The 12,524-nt window shown below is 43.9% G+C and overlaps 1 protein-coding gene across 4 annotated transcripts in view; it reads left to right on the forward strand.

The window, feature by feature from the left end:
- RTTN (rotatin) overlaps positions 1 to 7,755 on the forward strand; it is a 118,371-nt gene extending 110,616 nt beyond the window's left edge. For 2 of the 4 annotated variants that reach the window (XM_005224039.5, XM_059880993.1), the window contains 3 exons: positions 4,846 to 4,949; positions 5,983 to 6,052; positions 7,171 to 7,483. In XM_005224039.5, the coding sequence (XP_005224096.1) occupies positions 4,846 to 4,949; positions 5,983 to 6,052; positions 7,171 to 7,256 (260 nt within the window). In that variant the 3' untranslated portion in view covers positions 7,257 to 7,483. Of the gene's footprint in view, positions 1 to 4,845; positions 4,950 to 5,872; positions 6,053 to 7,170 lie in introns of all 4 variants that reach the window. The other 2 variants (XR_003032362.2, NM_001206207.1) reach the window with 2 other exon arrangements.
- Positions 7,756 to 12,524: the final 4,769 nt, after the last annotated feature.

Consider the following 12,524-nt stretch of genomic DNA (forward strand, 5'->3'; position numbering starts at 1 on the left):
TCATGATTCTATTTTTCTGATGATAATTATTGAATTGTTAGAAATTCAGGGAAAGATTCTAGAAGCTCGGCCAGCCTTTAACTCACCTGAATTAACTGTCACCTGCTTCCCGGAGAGGGATCGACGGGAGTGTCGGTGGCTTTGTTTCCCGGTCTCTCCCTCCCTCACTGTGCCCCCCTGTCCTCACGTTGCTGAGATGACGGTGGCAGTAGGACCCTGCCTCATGGGACGCGAGAGCCTCTGGGAGGTGCCTGCCCCGCTCTGCGGTCGCCTGGTAGCATCACCTTTTTCAGAATACGTTTCTTCTTTGGGGATCAAAGACGTTTCTTCTTTGCATTTTTGTTATTGAGAAAGTCAGGAAGATCTGAAGGAGAGAAGCCTGCATCTTCCATTTCTGGATTACTCAGGATTTATTTTTAAGCATTTCACTTGCATCAGCAGTGTTCTCTCTCCTCCATGAGCTTGAAGAAGGAGCCTCCCCAGCCCCACAGACGTGAGATGAGGGGCCTCCAAGGTGGCTGGGAGGCAGTGACTGTGCAGTTTCTCCGTGACGTGTCCCAGGCGCGGCCTCCATTTCCACCTGGGGATCCAGAGGAAGGAAGGCGCTTGGCCGAGTCACGCGGCTGGAAGGTCTTCCCGGCAAGGCCACGTGACTCTGATTAGCAGCAGCCAACATCCAGTTTAGGTTTAGGTGGTCTGGAGTGGAGTGGGCAGTGGGCTCGACTGCTGTGTGAACAGATCCAGAGGGTGCCTTGTTTCTGGTCATGTCGGACCAGGTCTCCTCTGAGCAAAACAAAAACATGCCAGGTAAAATATATTAAAATTCACCTTAAAAAAAATCAAATAACCGAAGATAGTGGGAAACTTCCAGGCCAACTTTGATCGGCAGTCTGTGCCCAGGACGGTAAGAAGTCTGGAGAAGTCTCTTTCGCTCCGAGGACGTTGGCCAGCCCGTGTGCTCGGGCTTTGGCCCACGAGTGCCAAATGGGAAGGGGACGGTCCTCGGGGACAGACTCTCGAGTCTGTGGGCCATCCTGCAGACACTAAGCTGCAATCTCAAAGAGCTAACCTCTTAGAAAAAGGTGAAAGTGAAATTTGCTCAGTCGAGTCTGACCTTTTGTGACAGCATGGACTGTACAGTCCATGGAATTCTTCAGGCCAGAATACTGGAGTGGGTAGCCTTTCCCTTCTCCAGGGGAATCTTGCTAACCCAGGGATCGAACCCACATCTCCTTCATTGCAAGTGGATTCTTTACCAGCTGAGCCACAAAGGAAGAAGGTGAATCAGAATTAAATTGGTGCCCTGAGCCTCATTCAGGCAATGATACAGAAAAACAGGCACCACGCAGACCGCCCCTCACAGCTCTTCAGCCCAGAGACACACAGACAAGCGGCCCATGGGCTTGGTGGGAGCTGCTCCTCAGTTGAACTGCCCTCTAACGGGCGGAGGACAGGTTCATCCTATGCCTCAGGGAACCTCCACAAACACTTTTTCAGAAGCATCAGCCAGTTCACAGTTAAAGATGACCAGGCATGTCAGGGGAGAAGGCAATGGCACCCCACTCCAGTACTCTTGCCTGGAGAATCCCATGGACAGAGGAGCCTGGTAGGCTGCGGTCCATGGAGTCACTAAGAGTCAGACACGACTGAGCAACTTCACTTTCACTTTTCACTTTCATGCACTGGAGAAGGAAATGGCAACTCACTCCAGTGTTCTTGTCTGGAGAATCCCAGGGACGGCGGAGCCTGGTGGGCTGCCATCTATGGGGTCGCACAGAGTCGGACACAACTGAAGCGACTTAGCAGCAGCAGCAGCAGCAGGCATGTCAGGGAAATGGCAGCATGAAAGATCAACAGCAACAGCAGGGGCAGAACACCAGCTTACCTGCCTGGACTTCAGATGTTGGAATTGTGAAACACAGATTTGAAAACAACTTTAGTGATGCTGCATTTAGATAAGTAAACAACAAGCTTGAAAGTATTTGCAGGGAATGAGAAACTAAAAAATTGAAAGATGTGAAAAAAAGAACCAAACAGAACTTCACTATTGAGTATGATAATGTCAGCCCCTTACAGGTGTTTAAGTGTAAATTAATTAAGATATGCAATTCATTTATCACACTTAGCTGCAGGTGGCTATTGGCTATCTTATTAGACTGCAGATATATAAATATTTCCATCCTTGTGAGAAGTTCTGTTGGACAGGTGACTGTTACAGAACTTCAATAGCCAAAATTAAAAATTCAGTATACATGTCTGGCAGCAAGTTGGGTGTAGTGGAGGAGAAATTTAAGCATTCAAAGATAGATCAGGAAACAATTTCCAGAATGTAGCACAGAGAGCTAAAAAAAGATGAAAAAGGATTAAAGAATAAAGGGTTAAGGAAAAAAAAAAAAGGCTAAGTGACAGAGTAGACATACTGGGGCAGTCTGATTGCATGTGCAGTGAAGTCCTCACAGAAAAGGGGAAGTGAGATAAAGTGTTTGAGGCCGCAATCACTAAACATTTCAAGAACTGTTTTCATCAGACACTAATCCACAGATCCAGGAGACTCAGATAATTCCAAGCAGATAAGTAAAAATAAGAGATTATCTATATGTTTCTGTGAGAGTTCACGGCCTAACTCTTGGTTAAACTTAAAAATGTTTTATATGCTTTTTGTGTGTGTGCATGTTATATTTCACAGTAAAAAAAATTTTTTTAAACTACTTTCATTATCAGAGGGGGCACTACCTGAATTGTCCTGTATATGTACTTTCATTTAAAAATGTAAGTGATAGTAACCGGTCAGAGGAGTTGTATCAGCTTATATAGACCACAGGTTATATGTTCTGAGGGCTTGCTGCGAAGTGTGAAAACGCCCCTGACTGGTACTCAGATGGAGAACACAGAACTCAGCCTCCCAGTTGATGCTGTTCCCTAAGAGTCTGCCACGCATCACCTCCCATGATGAATTTCATCATCTGAAATGACCTCCCATGATGAATTTCACCAGAGAGCTATTTATGTAGGCTGGCTCCTGTAGGTTATGGTACAGGAGAAGCAGAGAGCGCAGAGCAGGTGGTCAAGCAGGAGGGGGTGGGTGGTGGGAAGGTTGCAGTGCCCATACCTCCCTTCCTCTCCGTCTGTCCCTTTACTGCACAGAGTTCACTTTATGGAGCAGCTTTTTATTTATTTTTTCCTATAGGACATTTTAAATTTCTTAAAATTTCTTTAAAAATTCTAGATCAGATCAGATCAGTCGCTCAGTCGTGTCTGACTCTTTGCGACCCCATGAATCGCAGCACGCCAGGCCTCCCTGTCCATCACCAACTCCCGGAGTTCACTCAGACTCATGTCCATCGAGTCAGTGATGCCATCCAGCCATTTCATCCTCTGTCGTCCCCTTCTCCTCCTGCCCCCAATCCCTCCCAGCATCAGAGTCTTTTCCAATGAGTCAACTCTTCGCATGAGGTGGCCAAAGTACTGGAGTTTCAGCTTTAGCATCATTCCTTCCAAAGAAATCCCAGGGCTGATCTCCTTCAGAATGGATTGGTTGGATCTCCTTGTAGTCCAAGGGACTCTCAAGAGTCTTCTCCAACACCACAGTTCAAAAACATCAATTCTTCAGCGCTCAGCCTTCTTCACAGTCCAACTCTCACATCCATACATGACCACTGGAAAAACCATAACCCTGACTAGATGGGCCTTTGTTGGCAAAGTGATGTCTCTGCTTTTGAATATGCTATCTAGGTTGGTCATAACTTTCCTTCCAAGGAATAAGCGTCTTTTAATTTCATGGCTGCAATCACCATCTGCAGTGATTTTGGAGCCCAGAAAAATAAAGTCTGACACTGTTTCCACTGCTTCCCCATCTATTTCCCATGAAGTGATGGGACTGGATGCCATGATCTTCATTTTCTGAATGTTGAGCTTTAAGCCCACTTTTTCACTCTCCACTTTCACCTTCATCAAGAGGCTTTCTTGTTTGCTTTCATTATGGTATCTTGCATCCAGCTAGAGTTTATTGAGCCCCTACAGTAAACTTGCACTGTGGATATTCTCCAGTGAGCAGATTCTACACAGACTCTGCCCTCAGTCATACACAGGGAGAGAGTTCCCAGTAACAAGTGTTTCACCTCTAAGAATGCATTATGTCTTAAAAATCACTCATTTTAGAGGGAAAATAATTTGATAGAGTTAAGTAATAAAATGGATTCATGTATTGCTCTGAAACACTTGGACAGTCTACTTGGGGCTAGACGTCTCTACTTTAAAAGGAGGAGGCTGCTGCAGATAATCTGTAAGTCTTGATTCCATACTCTGGCTAGATTTGCTCAAAGAGGGTGTATCTATATGTTATATCTTTAAATAACCTCACATACCCACACACAAAAATACCTTTGACATGTTTAATCCTTTCTTAAAAGGCTTAGCTAATATGGTATTTCTTGATTTTTTTTTATAGCAGCCCTTGCTATTGATATGTTCGTATAATGGCTTTATAATTTATCTTAAGAGCAAGTTCTGTTTTCCTGCATGTGAAAATGTCAGCTATGATCAAAGAGTTCATTAGTAAACTCATTGTGTAATTGCTTATTTCTGCCCTGTTGTTGTCTTTAAAGGGATGTGGCTTCGTTGAATTAGGGACGAAAAAGTTAAGCATCCACGGCTTCTGTGGTTCTGCGCCTGTTCTAAAAATAGTTTGTTTTAGGGTGGTCCTCCCACATATCACATGATGTAAAAGATTGTTTTTGCCAACTTTGTATGTATTGGATGGGTGAAAAGTGGGTATCTTTGACTAGTCTGAGATTTGATACTACTGTCTGGGCCTGACCCTTTCTTTTTTTGTGTGTTTATTATTAGAGAAAGTCATTAGTGTGCTCGCTGCCTGTCTGGAAAGTGAGAATCAAAACGCTCAGAGGATTGGAGCAGCCGCACTGTGGGCTCTCATTCACAATTACCAGAAGGTCAGTTGTTAAAATCATTGTCCCTGCGGGGCAAACGCCAAGCTTCTCGGGATATCAGAGGAGTGTCAGCAAGGAAAAAAAAAGTCAAAGACAGTGTTGCCTTTGTGCGTTCAAACCATTAGTAAACCATTGGTTGAAATCTCTCATGTTACCATTTCCATAGGAGGCGCCTCAGTCCCAAGTGTTTCTCTTGGGTGAATTCTCCCTTGTTAATAGAACTAGATTTGCCATATTCATGCAGTGTTAGTATGAATCATTTTTCCTAAAAGATGTGTCCAGGAGAAATTCATCTTGACATCCAGCCAGACAGTGAATTTTTATCCAATTGTGGGATTCGCTTTTCTCCCAGACATGTCATTGCTGAGCTTTGAAGTCAGCTCACTTCTCATAGGGCCAGCCCTGTTAGAATGGCAGGCAGGTTCTCTGGCCTCAGCTCTCCCGATGGCAGACATCTCACTCCTCAGAGAGATAGCTCCGTGTCCCTGGCGGCTAAGTGGTGACCAGCAGGTAGGTCCCCGAGTGGTGCTCAGGCAGCCGGGCGGTCCTGGTCAGTGGGCTGCCCTCCCTGCTGGCTGGGTCAGCACATAGTGGGACAGAGGCCACTCTTGTCCCCGGCACCCCTGACCCCCAGGGCCCAGCACACGCTCGGGCATTTTGAAGTCCCTCAAAAAATACGTGAGCAACTGACGAACTGCTCATATTCCATATTGTTGATCTGAAATCTGAGGCTTGAGGGAATAATGAAGCACTGAAACTAAGATGGCATAGCTGAAAGTAGCAGACTGAGACTGGGGGAGAGGTGGGGGAAGGGGAGGAAAGGAAGAGCATGGGACAGCAGAGGAAGAACCTGGTTGCACGGGGAGGGGAGTTGGGGGCACAGCGGGACGGACCGGCTTCTCTGGCTGCTTCCTTCTCTCCTGCAGTGTCTTGTTGAATACTGCAGTCCACGAGTGCGGAGTTCGCACTGTGCCGTCCTGCCTCTTAAGCACATGGGACTAAGCCTGACTGATGGATGGCTCTGTGTTATCTCTAGGCAAAAACAACTTTGAAAAACCCATCAATAAAAAGAAGAGTGGAAGAAGCATATTCCTTAGCAAAGAAAAGTAAGTTTTATTATTAAAGAGACTATAGTTAAACTTGAAATCTATACAGACTTCCCTGATTAATGAAATATTTGGACAGTTCACAGCAGAATGGCAGTTTCCTACACTGATGTTTTACACTGACGTCTGAGGGGCTTTTTTGTGAAAGCATTGTGAGGGAGCAGACTTCTTTGTGAAGGCATTGTAAAGTGGGCCAGTATTTGATCCATGCTTTTCACTGTAAATATTTTTTTTCAGTAATAAAATGCTGTAATAGGTGAGAATATTTGAGACATAGTAGTTTCTTAAGACATGTCAGTGGTCTTTCTCTCGGTCATTTTTTCTTCTTGTACCAAATTTCTTTCTGCCAATGGCTACCACTGCTGCAGTGTGTTCTCGGGTGATAAGAATTGGACCCAATTAAAATTGACCTTGAACAGAAAACTTTGATCCAACGTCAGGGAGCTGAATTACAGTCTTCCAAGAATAGATTCCATTGTCCCTACACCCACTCAGCCCTGTGATGTGATCATGGTATGAGGCAGGGTTTTCCTCTCGAAGGGCATTTTTCATTTTAAGTGACACCAGTTTTCACAAGCTTTATTCTCTAAACCTTTTTTCTGTTAAGACACTGAACTGTGTCTTTCCTGTACTATTCTGTGTCTATTGGTTATTAATTTGTGTTTTTATAAAATGTGATTTTTTTTTTTTTGGTGGTAAGTGGTTCGATTGTGGGGGTTTGGCTTTTTTTTCCCCCTTTGGTTTTTTTCCTAGCTGTGACCATGAGTTTCTGTCGGTAGTGAATAACTGAGTTATGTGTTAGGGATGGTACATAAAAAAGCAAGACATTCATTTGGGCTTATAGGTAGTGAGTGTCCATTGTGGGGCTATATTATTTTTTGTTTATATTCTTTGGCTAAACCATTAACTAAAGATAAATTTTACAATGTCTTAATTTTTAAAATGTATTTTGAATATTAAATTTAAAAATATTCTTACAGTGCTAGCGCATCAAGGATTGAAACAGAACTGGAAGCTACACACAGTTCTGTTCACATCGGCGAGTGTGTGTCTGCTGCTCAGTGCAGTGCCGAAGTTTAATAAACTTGCTCTTCTGTGCTCTGATCTTTCTGTCTTAGCTTTCTCAGACTCAGAAGAAACCCCTCTAAGTGCCTATTATTTGAAATGTCTTGAAAACCTTGTGCAGCAGCTTAACTCTTCATGAACGCCCTGGGGTGCTCTGCCCCGAAGCAGGCGGCCACTGGACAGGTGAGCCAACCTTGAAGCAAGTTGTGTGTAGACCCATCCCCGAAGACATGCTAAGCCTCCACAACAAAAGGTGTAGAGAGTCCTGGGAACACAAGCAGTTTTACCTTTTTCTATGCAATGTGTTTTGTAAAAATCTTATTTATCAGTTATTTAATAAAATATTTTTAGTAACTGAAAATTGACTAACAGTTTCTGCTTGCAGGCTTTTATCAGTCTCATGAATATAAATTTGAGGAATGGAAAGAAGACATTGTGTTCTGATCTTTTTTTAAAAAAACATTGTATGTAAAATTTGGCTCTTGTCAATACAAATCCTTATTTTTCAAAACATACACATCAGTGAATGGATATTTGTAGTAAATGTGTTTAGTTTGGTGAGTAGCTTATTTTTTGCAATTTTTAGTAATATTAACTCCTTTCCATATGATTTATAAATGTGTTATATTTTATTATTTTCACCTTTCAACTTCTGAAATGCTGTATAGTAAAAAACAAAAAAAAAAAAAAAGGAAAAAGTGGAATGTATGGTCATTTACACCTGGATTCAAATTCTGTCTCAGCTCAGAACATCATGAAGAAAAAGAATGTGAGAAATCTGTTAGGACCAACTCTGTTGAGGTCTCTGGACATAACTCGTAACCAACATGTAGTTCTTAACTCAGCACTTAAGGTCAGGAGTTCCCTGGTGGTCCACCGGTTAGGACTGGGCACTTCCAACCGTTGTGGCCTGGGTTCAGTCCCTGGTTGGGGAACTGAGATCCTGCAAACCGCATGCAGGGGGAAGAAAGAGAACTTCAGATGTAGTCACTTTCAGCAGTTTTCCTGACACTTTTGAAATTAAGAAGAGAAAATTTTGTCTAAGAAAAGAAAAATAAAAGCAGAAACACATAGATGTATGTGTGTATATACACATCTCTGTTTGTATACACACATATACCTCACATGTATGTGATTTGATGATGATTTAGTCACTAAGTCGTGTCTGACTCTTGCGACCCCATGGACCGTATAGCCTGCCAGGCTCCTCTGTTCATGGGAATTCTCCAGGCAAGAATACTGGAGTGGGTTGCCATTTCCTTCTCCATCACGTGTACATACACACTCATTATTTAGGAAACTGTTTTCTAAATAAATTAAGGTTAACAAGAAAAAAAGAACTTTTTTTTTTTTTTTTTTACTAAGTGCTGTTAGCAAATTGCTATCATTAATAAAATAAACCATGTAATGTTAAGCTGGAAGTATGGAGACAAAATATATGTTAAATACTGAGATAGAAGCAGATAAATTTGTAGTATCTGAAAATTATTGATTAGAGATCTGAGAAGTAGATCTCGGAAGTTCAGAAGTTTCCAGGCAGCCCAAATTAATTTGAAGCAATGGACATGGCAATATTCTGAAAAATTCTAAGAGCAGGAACCTTAGGAATTATTTCTTCCTTTTTGCTCGATTTCTTTTATTTATGTCATTTTGGGGGTATTACCTTTTAAGTCCTCACTGATGAATGATAAAATGGATTTCTTTGTAACTTCATTTAAAGAACTTCCAGTGTGTCAGGCACTATCCTCAGAATGTTTATTATTTAATCTGTCTTCCTCTAAAATACTGCCGTTGTTCCTAGGTTGGAGGTGAGTGAATGGAGTTGGCTTGGTGGCTCGTCTGTGGCTGGTGGAGAGTGCAGGTGAGGTTGGAGCCCAGGATAACTGTTGACTATCCTGGGGGTTCCAACCACTGTGCTCTGCTCCCCCTGCTTCTTTTCCCCCTCATTGATATCCCTGTCTTTGTGTTTGGATCTTATACATAACTTCCATTTTTTCTACAAAAGTTGGGTTTCTTTGGGGAAGTCATCACTCCCTTTATGGTTCATTGGTTGATTGAGTCACATCTCAGGGTTTGCTTTTCCTCATGTCCTTGGAATCGGACAGAACTGTAATTGATTGTATTCTCTTAGCAGTTCAGGGTAGTACAGTGCCATGGGGGGATTTGTGACCCTGCAGGGACGTCACAGAAGGGCCGCCACCCTGAAAAGTGGCGGGGAGGTCCTGGCTTCAGGAGAATGCATCCAAGGTGTTCCAGGGCCTTGGTGGCTCGCCCACCCGTCCTTGTCTCTTCAGCTTGTGTCCAGCCAACCCGTGGGGAAGCTGTTGAGCGGACGGTCCCTGAGGTCACTGGCCCGCTGTTTCAGCAGCTGCCGTGGCTCTACCTTGAGGACCCAGCAACATCGGAATCCCCCAGGATGCCTTGAAATGCAGATGCCTGGGCCACCTGAACCAGTCTTAGGCCTGTGTCTGGAATGGTCAGCAAACTGGCCAGGTGATGTTGATCTTCATCGCAGCTTGAGAACCACTGATTAATCCTTCAGCTTTACAGATGCCTTAACATCACGCAGTCACTTAGTAAGGAAGTCAGGGCTTGAGTTTGGGTCTCTTGCCTGCGAGCCAGATGTTCTTCCCATCACACGTCCCTCATTTAGGCAGAGGTCCAGTGCACGACAGGGTGGGTAGGGGGGACTAGCTCACACCTCCCTGTCTTCAGACTTCCCATTTCCTGGCCATTTCGTTGGCGGGGGTTAGTGTGTGTCACTGCTAAGAATGAGCTCAAAGACTGTGCCGTGTTAACCACAACAGGCCGACACTGGTCCTGTGGTGTCTGTGTTCTAAACCTTGAGCCCTCTGTGGGAGAAGGTGGCCCCCGGTTTTGAAAACAGAGGAAAGAAGTAGAATAATTAGCTGACCTAGCTGGAGCCCTTCCTCACTCTTCCAAAAATTGCTTTCAGAAGTGAATAACTGGATGTTCTTTTCTTTGGTATTCTGTAAATAAGGGAGTGAAAGATGGAATTTGCGGGTTTAACTGCAGGTCACGAGTTTCCCTTTGGAGTGCTGAATGCACTCATCATCCGTAGTAATTTTCCATCGTCAGTGTTTGTGGCTGCACCTGTCTACGCCTGTCTCATGAGATCTGCCTGACCCCTCATGTTTCTCATACCTCGCAGATTGATGGATAAGAATAACAGTTGCTCTTGTCATGTGAGGTGTGTCCACGGTTCTTTCAGCAAACGAGAGAGCGTGGCGCAGTGGTTCAGGGCCTAGGGCTCTCGAGTCTAGGGACTCAGGGCCAGCCTGGCCTCACCCCACATGGCTGTGGGACCAGGGACAGCCTGCTGCTTCTGCTGTCCTTGAGAATACGGACACCCACCTTGTAAAGTCAGGGAGAAGACTGAGTGCCTGGTCCTCCCTGTACGTACGTGATTGTCTCTTGGACATTATCAATGATTGTTTATTCTTACGATCTTGACTAACTTTCATTAAAACATTAACATTTTTGTGTCCTTGCTATACTTCTGTCCCTTTCCAGATATGCTGGAAAGTGAGTTTTACTTAGAACTACATTCCCCAAAGATCATCTGTTTCTGGTGGAGGCTCATGTCCACAGTCCTGTGGTCACTAATGGCAGACACTGAGCAAGTCATCAGGGAGAACTAAGTCTTGTAAAGCATTGCATAGAGGCACTTTATACACCTGCGTGACTTGATGCTTGTTCTCCTTTGGCCCATCAAGTTGTCTTGATTGAATGTCAGTTGGTGAAATATTGCTCTTTCTCCATTTGAATTGTGAAAATGGAAAACACAAGAAATTATAACCTTAGCAGCCAAAACAAAATCTTAGCCTAAAGAACCCATCAGTTTGGGAGCTGATTTGTCCTCTGGCCACTTGTTGTTGACCTCATGATCCAAGCAGTTAGGGAAATGGATGACAGAAGACCATTGTTTTGGGGAGTTCGGAGGCTTAGTTTCAGGGAATTTAGAGTTTATTCTTAAGTCAGAAGGTATTCATCCCAAGTTGTTCCTTTTAAAACTCAAGTAACAAGTCACCTGGTTCCAAGTGAAATGGATATGCTGAGCTGAGTAGGTAGACCCTGAGGCTGAGAATATATGGAAGACCAAGCCAAGACCTGGGTCCTGAGGCTTGGTATTGAGATGCGAAGAGCTCAGCATGATCCTGTTCAGATGTTCTCAACAACGTCCATTTTTGTGTTTTGTTCACTCCTGCCTTTGGGAAATCTGCCTAAGAAAAGAAATCTGCTGTTTTAAAGTGCTCCATATGGTGATGTTCCATAAATTTCTCTTTAATCCAAGAGAAATGTATGTGTGTGGATGTAGACTGCAAGGAAAATTCTTTCATGCATTTCTCCATTTCCAACAACGTCACTTTCCCTGTGGCTTGCCCGTGGCTGTGCCTTTGGAGGAGCGTCTACATCTCATTCCATTCGTTCATGTAGGCAGCGATGCTCAGTGATCTGGTAGCAGATTGCCTGCATTCTGCGCACATTCTGGAAACATGAATTCCTCAGATCCTCTGTTAGAACATTCTTCCCTTGGCTTACCCTGGAAAGAAACAGATTATAAAGTGGAAAACTTTTTTTAATCATTTTCTGATGATATTTGTAAAGCTTGAGTTGCAGAGAATCAGTTTATGGATATGGTACCTCTTATAAAAGCTTACCTCTTCTGTTAGGAAAAGCCAGGATTGCTTTCTGCAGAGTAGAAAGCCCCAAATGATAATGGCTTCAGGAAGAGAAGAGTTTTATTTTCTTGTTCTTTTTGTTTGTTTTTTTGTTCCCACATCCAGGAAGCCCCCCTCACCCCCCTCCTCCCACTGGAAGACAGCCCTTGGGTACCAGTATCTCCAGTCGCAAGTGCCCATTCTTCTTTGGTGCATTTTTCCTTTAGCAAGTTATCCTGTGGACATCCGGAAGGAAAGACCTCCCCCGGCTGTCTGTTGCCCTTTCAGCAGCCTTGTCAGCTCCCCTTTTATCCTCTTCATGTTCTCTGGCTTGCTCCTCCGTGCCCTTTATCTTCCCGCCTCTTGGTTTAATTCTTCAACTTTCCTCCACCAGCGTGCCTCCACCCACCTTTCGTTTCCACTTCTGCCTGCTTTCAAAGGCCAAGATCAAAGGTCATCTCTCCCATGAAGCTGTGGCAGATTCCCCGGCTGGCAAGAATGTCTGTCTTTACTCTTTGAGTTTCCGCATCGATTTTAGTCGAATTTTTTTTTTTTTAACTTTTATATCACTTAGCCCTTTTCCCCTTGTATTATACTCATTTGCATAAAGTCATTTTTCCCACCATCTGCTTCAAAACATGACTTCTGACAGCTTGAGACTCCCTGCCTCTGACAGTGCCTCACAAAGCAAGTGTTCAGTTTATATTGATTTACTTGAATTGAAT

The sequence above is a fragment of the Bos taurus genome, chromosome 24 (genome assembly GCF_002263795.3).
Source record: "Bos taurus isolate L1 Dominette 01449 registration number 42190680 breed Hereford chromosome 24, ARS-UCD2.0, whole genome shotgun sequence".
In the NCBI taxonomy this organism is placed as follows: Eukaryota; Metazoa; Chordata; class Mammalia; order Artiodactyla; family Bovidae; genus Bos; species Bos taurus.